The sequence below is a fragment of the Gopherus flavomarginatus genome, chromosome 3, assembly GCF_025201925.1.
Source record: "Gopherus flavomarginatus isolate rGopFla2 chromosome 3, rGopFla2.mat.asm, whole genome shotgun sequence".
Taxonomy (NCBI): domain Eukaryota; kingdom Metazoa; phylum Chordata; order Testudines; family Testudinidae; genus Gopherus; species Gopherus flavomarginatus.
In genome coordinates, this window is record NC_066619.1 from 150,874,357 (window position 1) to 150,890,820 (window position 16,464).

General features: G+C 50.8%; 1 protein-coding gene across 7 annotated transcripts in view; it reads right to left on the reverse strand.

Moving 5' to 3' along the window:
- The window catches only part of TEX15 (testis expressed 15, meiosis and synapsis associated), an 87,808-nt gene that overhangs the window by 46,037 nt on the left and 25,307 nt on the right, over positions 1 to 16,464 (reverse strand). For all 7 annotated transcript variants that reach the window (XM_050944956.1, XM_050944960.1, XM_050944959.1 and 4 more), the window contains 3 exons: positions 14,650 to 14,815; positions 12,205 to 12,439; positions 10,221 to 10,367 (listed from right to left, as the gene is read on the reverse strand). In XM_050944956.1, the coding sequence (XP_050800913.1) occupies positions 10,221 to 10,367; positions 12,205 to 12,439; positions 14,650 to 14,815 (548 nt within the window). The remainder of the gene's footprint in view (positions 1 to 10,220; positions 10,368 to 12,204; positions 12,440 to 14,649; positions 14,816 to 16,464) is intronic.

Here is a 16,464-nt window from a genome sequence, read left to right on the forward strand (position 1 = left end):
GCAACACATCTCGAAGAACAACAGTTACAAAGGTGAGTAACCGTCTTTTCTTCTTCGAGTGATTGCTCACATCCATTCCAGTTAGGTGAATCCCAAGCCATACCTAGGCGGTGGGGTCGGAGTGAGAAGTCGCGGCATGGAGCACTGCAGAGCCGAAGGCCGCATCCTCTCTAGACTGCTGGACCAGGGCGTAGTGGGACGCGAAGGTGTGGACCGATGACCAGGTCGCTGCCCGACAGATTTCCTGGATGGGCACACGGGCGAGGAAAGCCAGCGACGACGCCTGCGCCCTGGTAGAATGCGCAGTCACACGGCCCGTAGGGACGTGGGCCAAGTCATAGCAGGTCCTGATGCAGGACGTTACCCAAGAGGATAGCCTCTGGGAGGAGATAGGAAGCCCTTTCATGCGGTCCGCTACTGCTACAAAAAGCTGGGGGGATTTGCGGAAGGGCTTGGTCCTCTCCACGTAAAACGCGAGAGCCCTACGGACATCAAGCGAGTGGAGCTGCTGCTCCCTGCCTGAGGAGTGAGGTTTCGGGAAAAAAACCGGGAGGAATATCTCTTGGTTGACGTGGAAAGCTGAGACCACCTTGGGGAGAAAAGCCGGGTGTGGTCTCAGCTGCACCTTGTCTTTGTGGAAGACCGTATATGGGGGGTCTACCACAAGAGCCCGGAGTTCCGACACCCGTCTAGCTGAGGTGATAGCTACTAGAAAGGCAGTCTTCCAAGAGAGGTAAAGCAGGGAGCAAGTAGCTAACGGCTCGAAGGGGGGTCCCATGAGCCGGGACAACACCAGGTTAAGATCCCAGGTTGGAGTAGGGGGACGGACGTTAGGGTACAAACGTTCCAGCCCTTTAAGGAATCTAGACACCATTGGGTGAGAAAAAACAGAGCGACCATCTGCACCCGGGTGAAAGGTGGAGATAGCCGCTAGGTGGACTCGTAACGACGATATGGCCAGACCCTGCCCTTTGAGGGACCAAATGTAGTCCAAGATGTCGGCTACTGAAATTTCCAAAGGGCGGAGATTTCTCTCCACGCACCAACAGGAGAAGCGTTTCCATTTGGCCAAATATGTCGCTCTTGTGGACGGCTTCCTGCTGCCCAAGAGCACCTCCCTCACCGGTGTGGAACAGTGCAGCTCAGAGCCAGTCAGCCACGCAGGAGCCACGCCGCTAGGTGCAGCGACTGCAGGTCCGGGTGACAGAGGGTCCCGTGCTCCTGGGTAATCAGGTCCGGATGAAGGGGCAGGGGAACTGGGTCGGCTATGGTTAGGTCCAGCAGCATGGGGTACCAGTGCTGCCTGGGCCATGCCGGGGCTACCATGATCACGTGAGCCCTGTCCCTGCGCACCTTCAGAAGGACCCTGTGGACCAACGGGAATGGGGGAAACGCATAGTACAGGTGGGTCGACCACTGGATGAGGAAGGCATCCGCTATCGACCCTGGCTCCCTGCCCTGAAAGGAGCAGAACGCTTGGCACTTCCTGTTCCCTTTGGACGCGAAGAGGTCCACCCGGGGATAACCCCACCTCCGGAAGATGGAGAGGGCGACGTCTGGGCGAAGGGACCACTCGTGTGACAGGAAGGATCTGCTCAATCGATCCGCCAGCGTGTTCCGTACTCCGGGGAGGAAGGAAGCCATGAGGTGAATGGAGTGGGCTACACAAAAGTCCCAGAGTCGTATCGCCTCGTGGCACAGGGAGGAGGATCTGGTGCCGCCCTGCTTGTTGATATAATACATGGTCGTCGTGTTGTCGGTAAACACCGCGACACAACGACCCTGGAGCTGATGACAGAACGTTTGACAAGCAAGACGGACCGCTCTCAACTCCCGCATGTTGATGTGCAGCCCCACCTCCTCCTGGGACCACAGGCCCTGCGTCCTCAGGGTCCCCGCGTGGGCCCCCCAGCCGAGATCTGAGGCATCTGTTGTTAGGGACACCGAGGGCTGAGATGGGTGGAAGGGGAGACCCGCGCACAACACTGACTGGTCCAGCCACCAGTCGAGAGAAACTAAGACCCTCTGAGGGATCGTGATTAACATATCTAGTGGCTGTCTTGTCGGTCTGTAATGACTGATGAGCCACAACTGGAGTGGCCTCATGCGGAGCCGAGCGTAATTGGTCACAAAAGTACAGGCCGCCATGTGGCCTAACAGAGTTAGACACGTTCTGACTGACGTCAAGGGGGCTGTCTGTAGTCGTTGCACGATTGCCGACAAGGCCTGGAACCGCTGCACTGGCAGCAAGGCCCTGCCCACGGTGGCGTCCAGGACGGCCCCGATGAATTCCACCTTTTGAGTGGGGGCCAGGGTGGACTTGTCTGTGTTCACCAAGAGGCCCAGAGTGGCGAACATGTCGGTGATCACACGGACATGGCTGCAGACTTGTTGTTCCGACGTGCCCCGAATCAACCAATCGTCCAGATACGGGAACACGTGGATACGACTGCGCCGAAGCTGCGCCACAACAACTGCCATGCATTTCGTAAACACTCTCGGGGCCGTGGACAAGCCAAATGGGAGGACTGCAAATTGGTAATGCAGAGACCCCACAACGAAGCGAAGGAAACGTCTGTGGGGTGGCCAGATAGCAATGTGAAAATACGCGTCCTGCATGTCGAGGGCGGCGTACCAGTCTCCCGGATCCAGGGATGGGATAATGGTCCCCAAGGAAACCATGCGGAACTTCAACTTCACCAGGTACTTGTTGAGCTCTCGCAGGTCGAGGATAGGCCTGAGGCCCCCCTTGGTCTTGGAGATCAGAAAGTAGCGGGAATAAAACCCCTTGCCCTTCTCGTTCTCCGGCACCGCCTCTATAGCTCCTTTGCCGAGGAGCGTCTGCACCTCCTGCCGAAGGAATTGCTCGTGAGAGGGGTCCCTGAAGAGGGACGAGGAAGGGGGGCGGGGAGGAGGAAATGAAACAAACTGCAGGCGGTATCCCGACTGCACCGTGCGTAAGACCCAGCGGTCTGATGTTATTAGGGACCACGCCGGGAGGAAAAAAGAAAGGCGGTTGGAAAACGGAGGGAAAGGATCCAATGGGGAAACTGTTACTGCGCCCTCGGGCGCACCTTCAAAATGAAGGCTTGGGACCAGGCGGGGGCTTAGAGGAGCCTTGGTTTTGGCCCCCTTGGTTCCCCGAGTGCCTGCGCCTTCCGTTCCTGCCGCGGCGCCTGTTAAGGTCCTGCTGCTGGCGGAACTGGAGATACGGCCTGCGCTGTTGTTGCTGTTGCTGCGGCCGGAAGGGTCTGCGTTGTGTCACTGGAGTGTGCATCCCCAGTGACCTCATGATGACTCGGTTGTCTTTTAGACTCTTGAGTCTAGGGTCTGTCTTGTCCGAGAACAGCCCTTGGCCTTCAAAAGGAAGGTCCTGTATTGTGTGCTGGAGCTCCGGCGGAAGGCCGGAAACCTGCAGCCAGGAGAGGCGACGCATTGTTACACCCGACGCGAGGGTACGGGCAGCCGAATCCGCAGCGTCCAGAGAGGCTTGCAAGGACGTGCGTGCGACCTTCTTGCCTTCCTCTAAGATGGCCGCAAACTCCTGACGAGCATCTTGTGGCAACAGCTCCTTGAATTTGTCTGCTGCCACCCAGGAGTTAAAGGCGTATCTGCTTAACAGGGCCTGTTGGTTGGAGACCCTGAGTTGCAGCGCCCCAGCCGAGTACACCTTACGGCCGAGGAGATCCATCCGCCTGGCCTCCCTGGATTTGGGGGCTGGAGCCTCCTGGCCATGACGCTCTTTATCATTGACGGATTGGACCACCAGGGAACACGGAGTCGGGTGTACGTGGAGGTACTCGTAGCCCTTAGAAGGAGCCATGTACTTCCTCTCGACGCCCTTCGCAGTGGGAGGAATGGAGGCCGGAGACTGCCAGATGGTGTTGGCGTTGGCCTGGATGGTCCGTATGAACGGCAGGGCGATCCTGGTGGGAGCGTCTGCCGAGAGGATGGTGACAATAGGGTCCTCTACCTCCGAGACCTCCTCGGCTTGTAGACTCAGGTTTTGGGCTACTCGCCGGAGGAGGTCCTGGTGCGCCCTGAGGTCCAGCGGGGGGGGGCTGTTGGAGGAGGTCCCAGCCACCGCTTCATCAGGGGAAGAAGATGAGGAGACCCCCGGCAAGAGGGTGTCTAAAGGGGGGTCTCCCTCGGCCCTCGCCTCTGCCTCAGGAGCCAAAGTGGAGTCCTGGTGCTTGGATCCTTCCTCCCCATCCGGGGAGGGAGGGGGGCGAGACAACGAGGCCTCAGGTGCCCTGCGCTCCGCAGTCGCCGGCCTAGCAGGGAGCTGTTGGGGGCCCTGGGCCTGATGATATGCCCAGGGTGTCCAGAAACCCCATTGCTGTGGGGCTGGGTCCTGCTGTGGAGGCTCGCTGAACAGCGCCGCCTGCCGGTCGGTGCCCAGCACGTACCCACTGTCCGCCAGCGAAGACACGGACGGCTGTCTAGAGGGCCATGGCGGGGCGGACCCTGGATGGTAAGGGTCCGCGCGGGCCGGCACGGGCGATCTTCTCGGTGCCGGGGACCGGTGCCGGGAGTCGTAACGGTGCCGGGAGCGGGACCGAGTTCTGCCACGGTGCCGGGATCTGGATCGGTACCGGGCGCCGCTTCGGTGCCGGGATCGGGACCTGCCACCGGTTCGGTACCGGGAGGTCGACCGGGACCGGGACCTGCCACCAGCTCGGCGCCGGGAGGTCGACCGGTGCGGCGAACGTCTGGATCGGCTCCTGGACTCGCGGTGCCGGTAACGACGGCTGGAGTCTGACCGCGATCGTCTCGGTGTCGACCGGCGCCGCGAGTGCGACCGGTACCGCTGAGGGGAGCGGTGCCGGGACTGCGAGCGGCGGCGGGATCTGGAGCGACCGTGACGTCGGGACCTGGAGCGAGAACGAGAGTCCCGGGACGGTGCCGACATCATAGGCTTGCCTCTGGACACGACCCGCACCGGAGGTACCGGGGGTGGTAGCTGAGTGGGCTCGGTCATGGCTATGAGGTCCCGTGCCGAGGCGAAGGTCTCTGGTGTAGATGGCACCACTATCTCGACCCCAGATGTCATGGGGGAGCTTGGCGGCACCGGACTCGACGGACCCGCCGGGCCCGGAGTCGACGGTGCCGGCGGCGCCGCGGCCGATGCTGAGGCCGGGCGCTCCACTCGGGTGTGCCTGGCCGGAGTAATGGACTTCGACGGCCTAGGCTCTGTCCCCGGTGCCGGAGAAGGTCGGTGCCGGGGAGTCTTCTCGGTGCCGGTGCGATCCGGTGCCGGCGCCGAGATCACGGCCTGCGAAGCCGCCGGGTCAAGTGCCGCCTCCATGAGGAGAGTCCGGAGCCTTTGATCCCTCTCCTTCTTAGTCCTTGGCTTAAAAGCCTTGCAGATGCGGCACTTGTCGGATCTATGCGATTCCCCCAGGCACTTCAGGCACGCGTCGTGGGGGTCGCTGGTAGGCATGGGCTTCTTGCAGGCCGCACACTGCTTGAAGCCCGGCGAACCAGGCATGAGCCCGGTGCCGGGTGCCGGGAAGGGCTAAGCCCCCGGCGAAAAACTATTTACAACTACTTAACACTTAACTACTACTATCTAACTTAACAGTCTAATTAACAACTACAATAGAGATAACGATAGATAAACAAGGAGAGCTAGGGACGTGGAGGACAGCTATGCCGCGCTCCACAGTTCCAACGACCGACACGGCGGTAAGAAGGAACTGAGGAGCGGGTGGGCCGGCAGGGATATATATTGGGCGCCATGGCGGCGCCACTCCAGGGGGCGACCTGCCGGCCCACTGGAGTTGCTAGGGTAAAAAGTTTCCGACGAACGTGCACGCGCGGCGCGCACACCTAACTGGAATGGATGTGAGCAATCACTCGAAGAAGAACTGTCTTCTAACTGCCAGCCTGAGTTTGTTCATGGCCAGTTGAGATTCATTTGTTCTTGTGCCAACACCGTCCTTCAGCTTAAATAGCTCACATTCCTCCCCCATTAACCTTCCCCCCACCCCAACGTATTAGCCTTCTTTTAGCCAGGCTAAACAAGCCAAGCTCTTCCAATCTCCTCTCGTAAGACCGGTCCTTAAGAAAACATTTCTTAAAAAGGCCATAACTATAGGTGTCGCTATCTGAGCCACCTAAAATACTTGATATACACATACGACAAACATAATAAGTTTAAAAAAGTTACAGAATGTATCATCGGCATTTCTAAGGCTGTATAGTTGAAGGTAGCCAAGAAGTTGAAAAAGATGAGCTTTCACCAGGAAGGTGTAGTTAGAGACTTTGTTGAGAGCTGTTTAAATGGAGTCCAGGGGGCAGAAGCTGCTTGGGAGACACAACAAGGTCCACAGGATAGGGCACTGTTTTATTTGCTCTGCCACTGAGTTGCTGGGTGACCCTGGGCAAGTCACTTCCCCTCTCTGTACCTCCATGTCCTCTCCCACCCCTTGTTTTGTCTATACAGCTTGCAAGTGCCTCTGGGCAGGGACTGTGCCTTCCACTAGGCACTACTGCGTTATAAATATTGAACAACACTGTATCTATAGAACAACTGGCAGAGGCAAACCACAAGGAGATCTGGGACAACTGGTAATTTTTTAAAAGAAATATTTAGGATTAAGGGTCCTTTTTGCCTTTATTCTTCCTAACTGAAAGTGTGTGTCTCAGCACATGCTGGCAACTGAAATCTTCCCAGGCATTCACAGGAGCACTCTTTCCAAAGCAGCTACCATCTCCCACTATATGCAATGGGACTGAAGTCACAGGCTGCCATTTCCCTACTTGTGCAATGAAAGCTTAGACTGCCCAGGGCCTCTCGAGTGAAGCTATGCTGCCCTGAGAAAATGAAAGCCCCTATGTTGTCAGGAGGCATAGATAAACATGGAAGGCAATGGAATACAAGCACAGATGGAGAAGGGGGAAGTGTGTCTTTTTATTATTATTCAATTTAATTTTTTTAAGATCACCATATCATTAATGGTCCATAATCGGAAAGTAACACAAGGTCTGTATTGTGAATAAACTGAACGTTTTTACAAGAGATGAATAAAGCAGAAGGGGAAAAATGTTTTCTGTAGATAGTTGCTACCAGAGATCACCACTCTTGGTTTTTTGCTCAGCGGTTGTGACTGGTTCACCTCATCCCTTGATTTCAAGTTTGAGCTAACTCCGGCACACCCAATGCTCAAGTATGGGTAGCAACTGATTTAGCCACCCACTCTGGATTTTGGGGGCCAGTTTGCGATCTCATTTACACAGATTAGTAATCAGTAGAGTTACTCTGAATTTACATTGTGTAAATGAGATCAGATAGCCCCTCGATTCTACCCACAAATTGAACTGAAAAACTATATCTGTTTTAGTTCACACCTTTCATTATTTTGGTGCAAATCTTTCTGTGGGTACTCTGATTCTAGATTAAGAGGATCCACCCAGAGATTTGCACTAAAATAACAAAAGCTGTCAATTAAAATCAATTCAGTGATTTTGGTTTACGTCTGAAGTGACCATCCTAAACCCAGATTAAGGGGCACCGTTCCACCTCCATTAACATCCATACTTCTACCAGTGGTTGCTTCACATCATCTGGGTCACTCAAGCCACTGAACAGTTGTCACCCCTGAAGGTGTTTACTCAGCTCTTACCACACAGTCTGCCTTGCTCTCAGTGGAGCTTTCCCAGCTGTGCCAGAGTCTTCATTGCATCTGCAGTTTCTGGACTATAGCACTATCCAGCTATGACTTAGTTTCCCCTGGTTGCCTTGACAATCCTCTTTACTGCTTACATGTACATACAGACCTTCATTATCTTTGCTGACAATCAGGCTGATCAGAGAAACAAATACAGATTCCTTTGTCTAGTATAGACCTGTTTACCAACTCCCCCAACACGCCTGGTTTCAACACTTCAGTCATAATTCTAGCATCTAGCCTTAACTCTTAATAACTGCCGTGTACACGCATCACACAAGAATATTAAAAAGTGAACTGTTAGTTTTCAAATGATACATCACAGTGCATATTTTGTACAAAGATTATTACAATAGTGTGTAGGGTGTGAAAACAGAGGCGCTTTGTGTCACAGATGGACAAGCATAAAACTGGGGCATTTTCTAACTTTTGAATGCTTGACTTTGCAACCCAAATAATGTTTTTAACGGTTTTTTTGTAAGTATTGAACTAAGAGTCATGCAGTCACTATCTAAAGCAGTAGTTTTCAACCTGTGGTCCACAGACCCTGGGGGTCTGCAGACTATATTTAAATGGTCCAGCAAAAGATTGTTGTTACCATAGAAGAGTGGTTTTCAACCTGGAGTCTGCAGACTATGCCTAAGATTTCCAAAGGGTTCCATTTGAAATTTTTTAGGGGTAGGCAAATGAAAAAAGGTTGAAAACCACTAATCTAAAGTCTGAAGCCTGCTTACTCTTTGAGCTGAAGTTACTGTCATCAGCAATCAAGTTTTCCATGTTGGGAACTTGAGCTTACAGACATCAAGAGGCAAAAAACAAGATTTCTTCAGCTTTGCAAAGACCATATCAATATTCAAGCTGTTGAAATTTTTTCCCCTAACTTTCTACAACTACTGAAAAACACCAGTGAAAAACGCCAAACCAATCACAAAGGTTTTATGAAACAACTCACAGAATAAATACTACACGATTCACTTTGTAAAGTATATTTACTCCTCAAACACAAAAAGTCTCACACTACCCAATGGAAAAGCATAGCACAGAGGTCAGCAACCTTTCAGCAGTGAAAGCAGCAAAGAATCCTGTGGCACCTTATAGACTAACAGACGTTTTGGAGCATGAGCTTTCGTGGGTGAATACCCACTTCCTCAGATGCATGTCGAAAGCTCATGCTCCAAAACGTCTGTTAGTCTATAAGGTGCCACAGGATTCTTTGCTGCTTTTACAGATCCAGACTAACACGGCTACCCTCTGATACTTTCAGCAGTAGTGTGCTGAGTCTTCATTTATTCACCCTGATTTAAGGTTTCGCATGCAGGTCATACATTTTAACATTTTTAGAAGGTCTCTGTCTCTAATTCTATAATATATAATTAAACTATTGTTGTATGTAAAGCAAATAAATTTTTTTAAATGTTCAAGAAACGTCATTTAAAATTAATTAAAATGCAGAGCCTCCCGGACCTGTGGCCAGGACCCAGGCAGTGTGAGTGCCACTGAAAACAGTTTGTGTGCCACCTTTGGCACACGTGCCATAGGTTGCCTACCCCTGGCATAGCATTTTGTAAGCAAAACACAAGAACAGTGTTACATGCAGGTACGAGGGGGCACCCACCTCTTGAGCCATTCAACTAACATAACTGTCAGGATGAATAAATCAGGAAGCCCCCACCTAAGATAAATGGAGGTTGTGAACCCACCCAGGAGTTTAGATTGGGGGGGAGGTTGCTGAGACAGAGGGACAGAGACAGAGTGAGTGTGTGTATGGTGAAAATGATATCACAGAAAAGAGGGATGCAGAGGCAAAAGGAAGAAAGTCAGGCAATAGCCTGTGAGCATCTGTCTGTTAGCTAAACAGGCTTGGGGCTGTAAGCTAAAAAAACTGCTCGTTTTAGCCTTGGTTCCTGCTCCATCAGGAGAAGCAGGGTTTTGAACATTCCTTATAAATAAACAGGATTGCTGCAAAGAAAATACCAGACTCCATCACCAATTTCTATTTCATCAGGAAAATCCCCAGGCCCTCAACTTCGACTAGCACTATCTTACCCATACAGACAGATGTGGAGCCAGATCTTCAGCCCGTTGCCTGCCAGCTTTGCAACAAGGGACTAAACTCCTGACATTTCAGATTGTGACAAAAGGGGGCTGGCACACTGAAGGGGTTCCTCTTAGAGACTGTCCCAAGCGGGGGGCATAACACCGATCCTATGGAGCCATGACACGGATCACCACACTTTTTTATATAGTGATTTACTATTTATGTAATCTAATGCATCAGACCATTCCTAAGAATCTGGAGGCCACATTCATTGGTATGTTCCAGCTCCGTTGCACTACTCCAGCAGGCTGTAAACCCATCTTAACCATCCAGTCAAGCTGACTCGACAGTTACTTTGAGTGGCACAAAGCAGACAGAGTACCAGTGAATCTGGCCCTAGCATTTTATTCTCATATTGTGCTTCCAGGGTGGGAACAAGGAAAGATGATATATACAATTCTATTTAGATTTTGTATAAACAAATCAAGTGAAATAAAAGGTTAACATACCGATGAGCCAATGGCCTGCAGGTCAACTGGATCTTTAAGTGTAGGAGCAATTCTAGACATGTGGCAATCAAAGTTTGGGGTAGGATCCAGGGCAACTTTCTTTTTACCCATAGGAGGCTGAATTTTTTTTACCTTTCCAAAGAGAACCTGCTCAAATAAAGCAGAAGATTTCAACAAGGATGTGCCAAAATCAATCTATTAGAGTTTAGGTTAAAGCAAACGTACACTACTCACTTCCAGAGGAAAGCAGGAAAATTAGGAACACAACAAAAGAGAATGGTTTCCAAGAAATAATAACTGTCTAAGGAAATATAAGTATTAAGAAAATAAAACAGTTTTTAAGGCTTCTGTTGTCAGCATAGCTAGATACTCAGAAATGGTACTACCTGCACACCTGTTCTTATTTTAAATTATCTCCATAACCTCTCCTGTTTACATACTTTGTGGAATGTACAAAATACAAGGGATGTATCACTAACTGTGCATCAGTTTCCAAATAACATAGCTTAAACACGAGGCAAACGACTCATGAGCACCACAAAGCAATTAGCGTGAAAGAGTATTCACGGGGATAAGATCTTCAACAGTGCTTATGTGACCTAGGAACCCAAGTCTCGTTTTCAGAAGCAACTCAGGAGCCTAACTCCCAATAAAAGTCAATGAGGCTTCTCAGTAACTTTTGAAAACAAGATTTAGGCTCTGTGACTGAGTGCTGAGAGCCAGCAGCTGCCCCAGCACTCTGGTCACTTCCCCCAGAGAAGCCCTAACTGAGGAGCAGAAGACTATAATCAGACTGTGGGCGGATGAGTTAAGGAGTTAATTATCCAATCAGATGAGAAGGTGGTTAAAAAGCATAAGAAGGAAACACAAGGGGAGGAGAGAAGACTAGCAAATCCCAGGGGTATCCAGATCTCTGGCTGGTGAGACTGCTTCCTCTTCAAGCAGAAAGCTGCGGACAGACTGAGGGTGGAAGGACACTGCAGGCAGACATGCTGCATGGCAACTGTGACGGGGGCAAACGGACGCTGCAGGTGGAAGTGCGGCACAGCGACTGGGTTGGTGTCAGGAGGACACTGCAGGTAAAAGTGTTACCTAGAGGCTATGATGGTGGCAGAACACTGTAGGCAGACGTGCTGCACGGGGATCATGATTGCAGCTGAGAGCAGAAGGATGCTGCAGGTGGCAGTGCTACACGGGGTCTGCAGTGGAAGGATGCTGCAGGCAGAAGAGTTGCACAGAACTTACAGTGGTGGAAGAATATCACAGGTAGAAGTGTTGTCTGGGTACTCTGACAGTGGCAAAAGGACGCGGAAGGTGGCAGTGCTTCGTGGGGATCGTGACAGTAGTGGAAGGACATGGATGGTAGTTAGAAGTGCTTCACGGGGACTGTGACGGTGGTAACAAATAAAAATGCACTCAGGTGTTGACAATCAAGAGGCATCCAACACAGTGTGTGAGGGACCCCAAGGCGGGAGAGGAGCCTGCCCTGTTACCAGGGCCAGCTCCAGGCACCAGTGAAAGAAGCAGGTGCTTGAGGTGGCCAACACAAAGGGGCAGCACTCTGTCCAGTACCGGGGCGACACCTCTGGGTCTTCAGCGGGAACTCGGCGGGTCCCTCAGTTCTTCCTTTTCCGAAGTGCCGCCGAAGAGGAAGACAGGGAGTGAAGGACCTGCTGCTGAATTGCCACCGAAGAGGAAGACAGGGAGCGAAGGACCTGCTGCCGAATTGCCGCCGAAGAGGAAGACAGGGAGTGAAGGACCTGCTGCCGAATTGCCACCGAAGAGGAAGACAGGGAGCGAAGGACCTGCTGCTGAATTGCCACCGAAGAACAAAGCGGCGTAACTGAGCTGCCGCCAATCGCTTTTTTTTTTTTTGGCTGCTTGGGGCGGCAGAAAAGCTGGAGCCGGCCCTGACTGTTACAGGCACCTAGAGCTTTTGTGCACTTTTGAAAATGTTCCCCCTAACTCTGTACATGGCACCTACCTTGAAAACGAGGATGTTTTCTGCACTGATCAATCTATTTGCATAATTCAAAGCAACATCAACATGTCTGAATAAATAAACTCCAAGGAGGGGATTTCCTAATTCCTTCATTGCAGACTCGCTGGTATGTATTCCACTCTGGTAAATTTTTGAGACCTCATCCCAAGGCAGCACCAAAAAGCAAAAATGTTCCTCAAGTTCTCTGCCTTGCCTTCCTTCTTCACGCATCTTGGCCCTAGCAATGAAATAAAAAGAGGTTACACACTTTGACAGCTAACAAAGCCATCAGGTTTCAAAGACGTGCATAGACAATACAGTAAATATTATAACTATCCCAGGGTCCTACTGGCCCGGCTTTGCCCTCCCCTCTGGGAAGCTTGGCTTTGTACAGTTCTGCTCACAGCCAAGAGTGACCCTTCTGCCACATTGAAAAGTCCTATTGGTAGATTTTTAGGGTCTTCTGCTGCCAGGATGGTGTCTGCAATGTAAAACCCTGAGGGTGAAGCATGTGAAAAAGAACAAATGAACAGATCCCAAGGTGCTGAGAAAGGTTACAGAAGTTCAGAGAGCTGGAACAATGATAAGACAGCACTCCTCTGTAGTCACAGTGACATAATTGGTGACAATGGGGGTCACGCTAATTATCGGGAGGAATTTGACCCCTCAGATCTCGTTTTAAAGATTTCAGGGGATGTGGTGTTTTATCATACTTGACTAACTATACTTTGCTCCCTTCCTCGTCACCCATAAAATTAACCCAGTCACTTTCCACCACTAGCTAACCTCCATGATATGAGTACACCCTGTATTCCACGTTTTGCTACTGAAAACACCCCTTCCCCTCGCCAACTCTCTGCTGGGAGGAAAACAGGACCCTCCTCCGCCAGTAACTTCCACTTGTAACAAGCTGTCAGGGTCCCAGAAGCAGGACAGGCCAGGGGTGTGGGTAAGGGGTAATGAGTGCATTGGATGGGGTAGCCATGGGCGATCATCTCTAACATCTGTCTGTTCGACATCCAGCATCCAGCGGAAAGGGGCAAAGTGGCTTCTGAAATCATGCTCTCTGGGCTGCATCTGATGTGGCTCCTGATGCTTCATCAAATGACAAAGACAAGAGGTCCTTTGGTGGTGGTACAGGACACTGGTGTTGCTCTACCCCTGGCACTTCGGCAAAAACCAAGGACATTATTAATAGTCTGTGACAAAGTTCCTCCTCTACCATCCTGGGACCCACAGTCTGGGTCAACTCCTCCTGTGTCTGATCAGGAGTTGGGAGGTTAGGGGGGAACCCGGGCCCACCCTCTACTCTGGGTTCCAGCCCAGGGCCCTGTGGACTGCAGCTGTCTATAGTACCTCCTGTAATAGCTGCATGACAGCTACAACTCCCTGGGCTACTTCCCCATGGCCTCCTCCAAACACCTTCTTTATCCTCACCACAGGCCCTTCCTCCTGGTGTCTGATAATGCTTGTACTCCTCAGTCCTCCAGCAGCACACCTTCTCCCTCTCAGCTCCTTGTGCCTCTTGCTCCCAGCTCCTCACACACGCACCTCATGGACTAACTGGGAGGCTTTTAACTAGTTCCAGCCAGCCCTTGATTGGCTTCAGGTGTCCCAATCAATGTAGCTATCTCCACTGCCTTCTAGAAGGATCATAATTGGCCCCAGGTGTTTTGATTAACCTGGAACAAGTGCCATTTGGTTACCATGGTACCAGGGATTTACTTAGCCTGGGGCTAACATACCTGTTCCTCACCACTTTACTGTAGCTATCTGGCCTTGCCCCATCACAAGTCACACAGCATAACTTGCCTATGCTGTTCAAAAATTAAGGAGACGGGCTGGAGCTGAGGGAAAACTGTCACAGTCAGTTATGGCTCCCTGATCCTCTACCTGGCACAGGTTAATGAAGCCTGGGGTCTGCTCTTATTGGCAGCTATTGACGGATGGTGCCCAAGGAACTGTCCGCAGACAGCCAGAGGGCAGTGCACTTCGGTCGCACCATCTCTCCATTCCCTTGTACCAACACGCTCCCTGTGCCTGGAGCTGCCAGGAAGATTACAGTTCTAGGTCTGCCAGCAGCACCCGTAGGAATCATCAGGAGTGGGAGTCAAAGCCAGACTCTGCAGGGTAGAGAACCTGGCTCACAGTCTCCTGAAGATCTTGTAAATAAAGAACATGTAGATAGATACAGAAAGGAGGCAGGAAAAGCGAGGACGAGATTTAAAACAAAATAAAGTAGTGGAAGTCATATTATGCAGCAAGCAAATGACCTCTAAGGACGCTTTGTAAAGTGAGCCCCACGGTAGCACTGGCAACCCTGACTTGCCATTGGAAGAAGCTGGTCTCGCAATGAAAAGAAATGATGAATGAATATTAAGAGCAAAGAGATGTGTCATGAAAAGTCACCATGGTGAATTCACTGCCATTCACTTTGCAATAACTTACCTCTTTGCAGCAAATTTTTTTTCCAGCTCTTCATTGTGTACCAGTTTTATCTCACCAAACTGCCATGAAGACTGCAGGTCACATCCTGTGTTGAGACGAGACTGGCTCAGAGTATGGCTGATGCTGCTATACTCCCTCTCATTAGTGTAGCAGGATGTTAAAGAAACTAGAAACACAACAAAGGAAATGGTGAATATATGATGCATTTTTCAATACCCTTTGCAGACAGACATAAGTAGATTTCATTGATAGCAAATTCACTAAGGTGTGATCTACACTAGGAGATTACGTCAGTATAACTATGTCGCTCAGAGGTGTGAAAAATCCAAACCCCTGACCAATGCAATTAAATGAACCTAACCACCGGTATAGACAGCACTAGGTTGATGGCAGAATTTTTCTGTCGACCTACCTACTGCCTCTCGGTGAGATGGACTATCCCTCCCGTCGGCATAGGGAGTGTCTTCACAGAAGCACTACAGCTGTAGTGGTTTATGTGTAGACAAGCCCTAAGTCCGTTAAATTAATTATGGCAAACATTAACCAAGGGTGAGACAGCATGGCACAGTGAATACGTTAAAACAATGTGCCTTTGCTGCCTGTTCTGAGACCATTTGTCATGCTAATTACTTTGTCCAAGGATCCTGGCTCAGCTGCTGAGAAAGTTCAGTCTCGTATGTCTCACATAATGGTACAGTTCGTTGCTCTTAAGGAAGGTTTCTGTTGTAAGAGATGGTGCTCATAGAGAGGAAAGAGAATCTCCCAGGGAGCTAGGATCAATCCCATGGAAGGTTTAGAATATCAGCATTAAGTGTATGGTCCATGTTCTATGTTCAACAGAAAGTCAGCACAGAGAGCAGAGCAATGGGCTGACACATCCATGGTGTCTAAGGTAGACAGGGATCTGCATTCTGTACCAACAGGACCATGTTCAGGGTTGGCAGCTCCACTCTAAGGTGCAGTGAGTTACAATAATCAGGCCTAGAGGTCTTCACAGTGGGATGGCTGTGGCCAAGTCCACAGCTGCTAGGAAGGGGAGCAACACTTTTTTTTTGAGTTAAGAAACTGTCATCTATTATATTTAGAAATTCTAAAGATGGTCACTCTGACCACTTCCTCTGTCTGTCAAGATGAGGCCTGAAATTGAATTGCTCTGTGTTGGGAGCAGCCAGTCCCCAGCAGGAAGGGAAGGTATGGTAATCTGGGCACTCAGTAGGAGCTAGGATCTACCATGCTGAGCTGGCAACTGCAGATCTGACCCTTCTGAAGGGTGAAGCTGTGGGCCAGAGAAAGGGTCTGGGTGCCAAACGTTTGACACCCCAGTACAGGAGAGTTCAATACTGGTTTGAAGTATTATAGAAAAATCAGCTAGAAGGTACAAGTGAGGAGACTCTTGAGTAAATATATAAGCAAAGAACATACACAAAGTTTTCCTTTACATGACAGACTAGGGAGGCTTGGGGACTTGTTATTCCCACTTCTCCTTTCACCTTGAATCTTCGGTTTTCTCCCTTCCTCCTGAGTACTGGGAGGGAATAGGACTCCTGTCTCTTCCTCTCCGACAGCTCCTCAGAACTCTCCATGTCAGGGAGACCTGGTGGCACCCACAGAGCCAAGTCTGCTTGCTTCCCACACTGCCTGGTAGAGTGAGTGAGGAGTGCACCTTGGATTGGAGCTCCACTGGACTGAACTAAAGTCAGGCAAAGAGGGAGGACAACTGAATACTGCACAATGTGACAAATTGAACTATATGACTGGCAGGCCAACAAGAGCCTGACAGGAGGCTACACACAGCTCACCCACCAGAGCCATCTT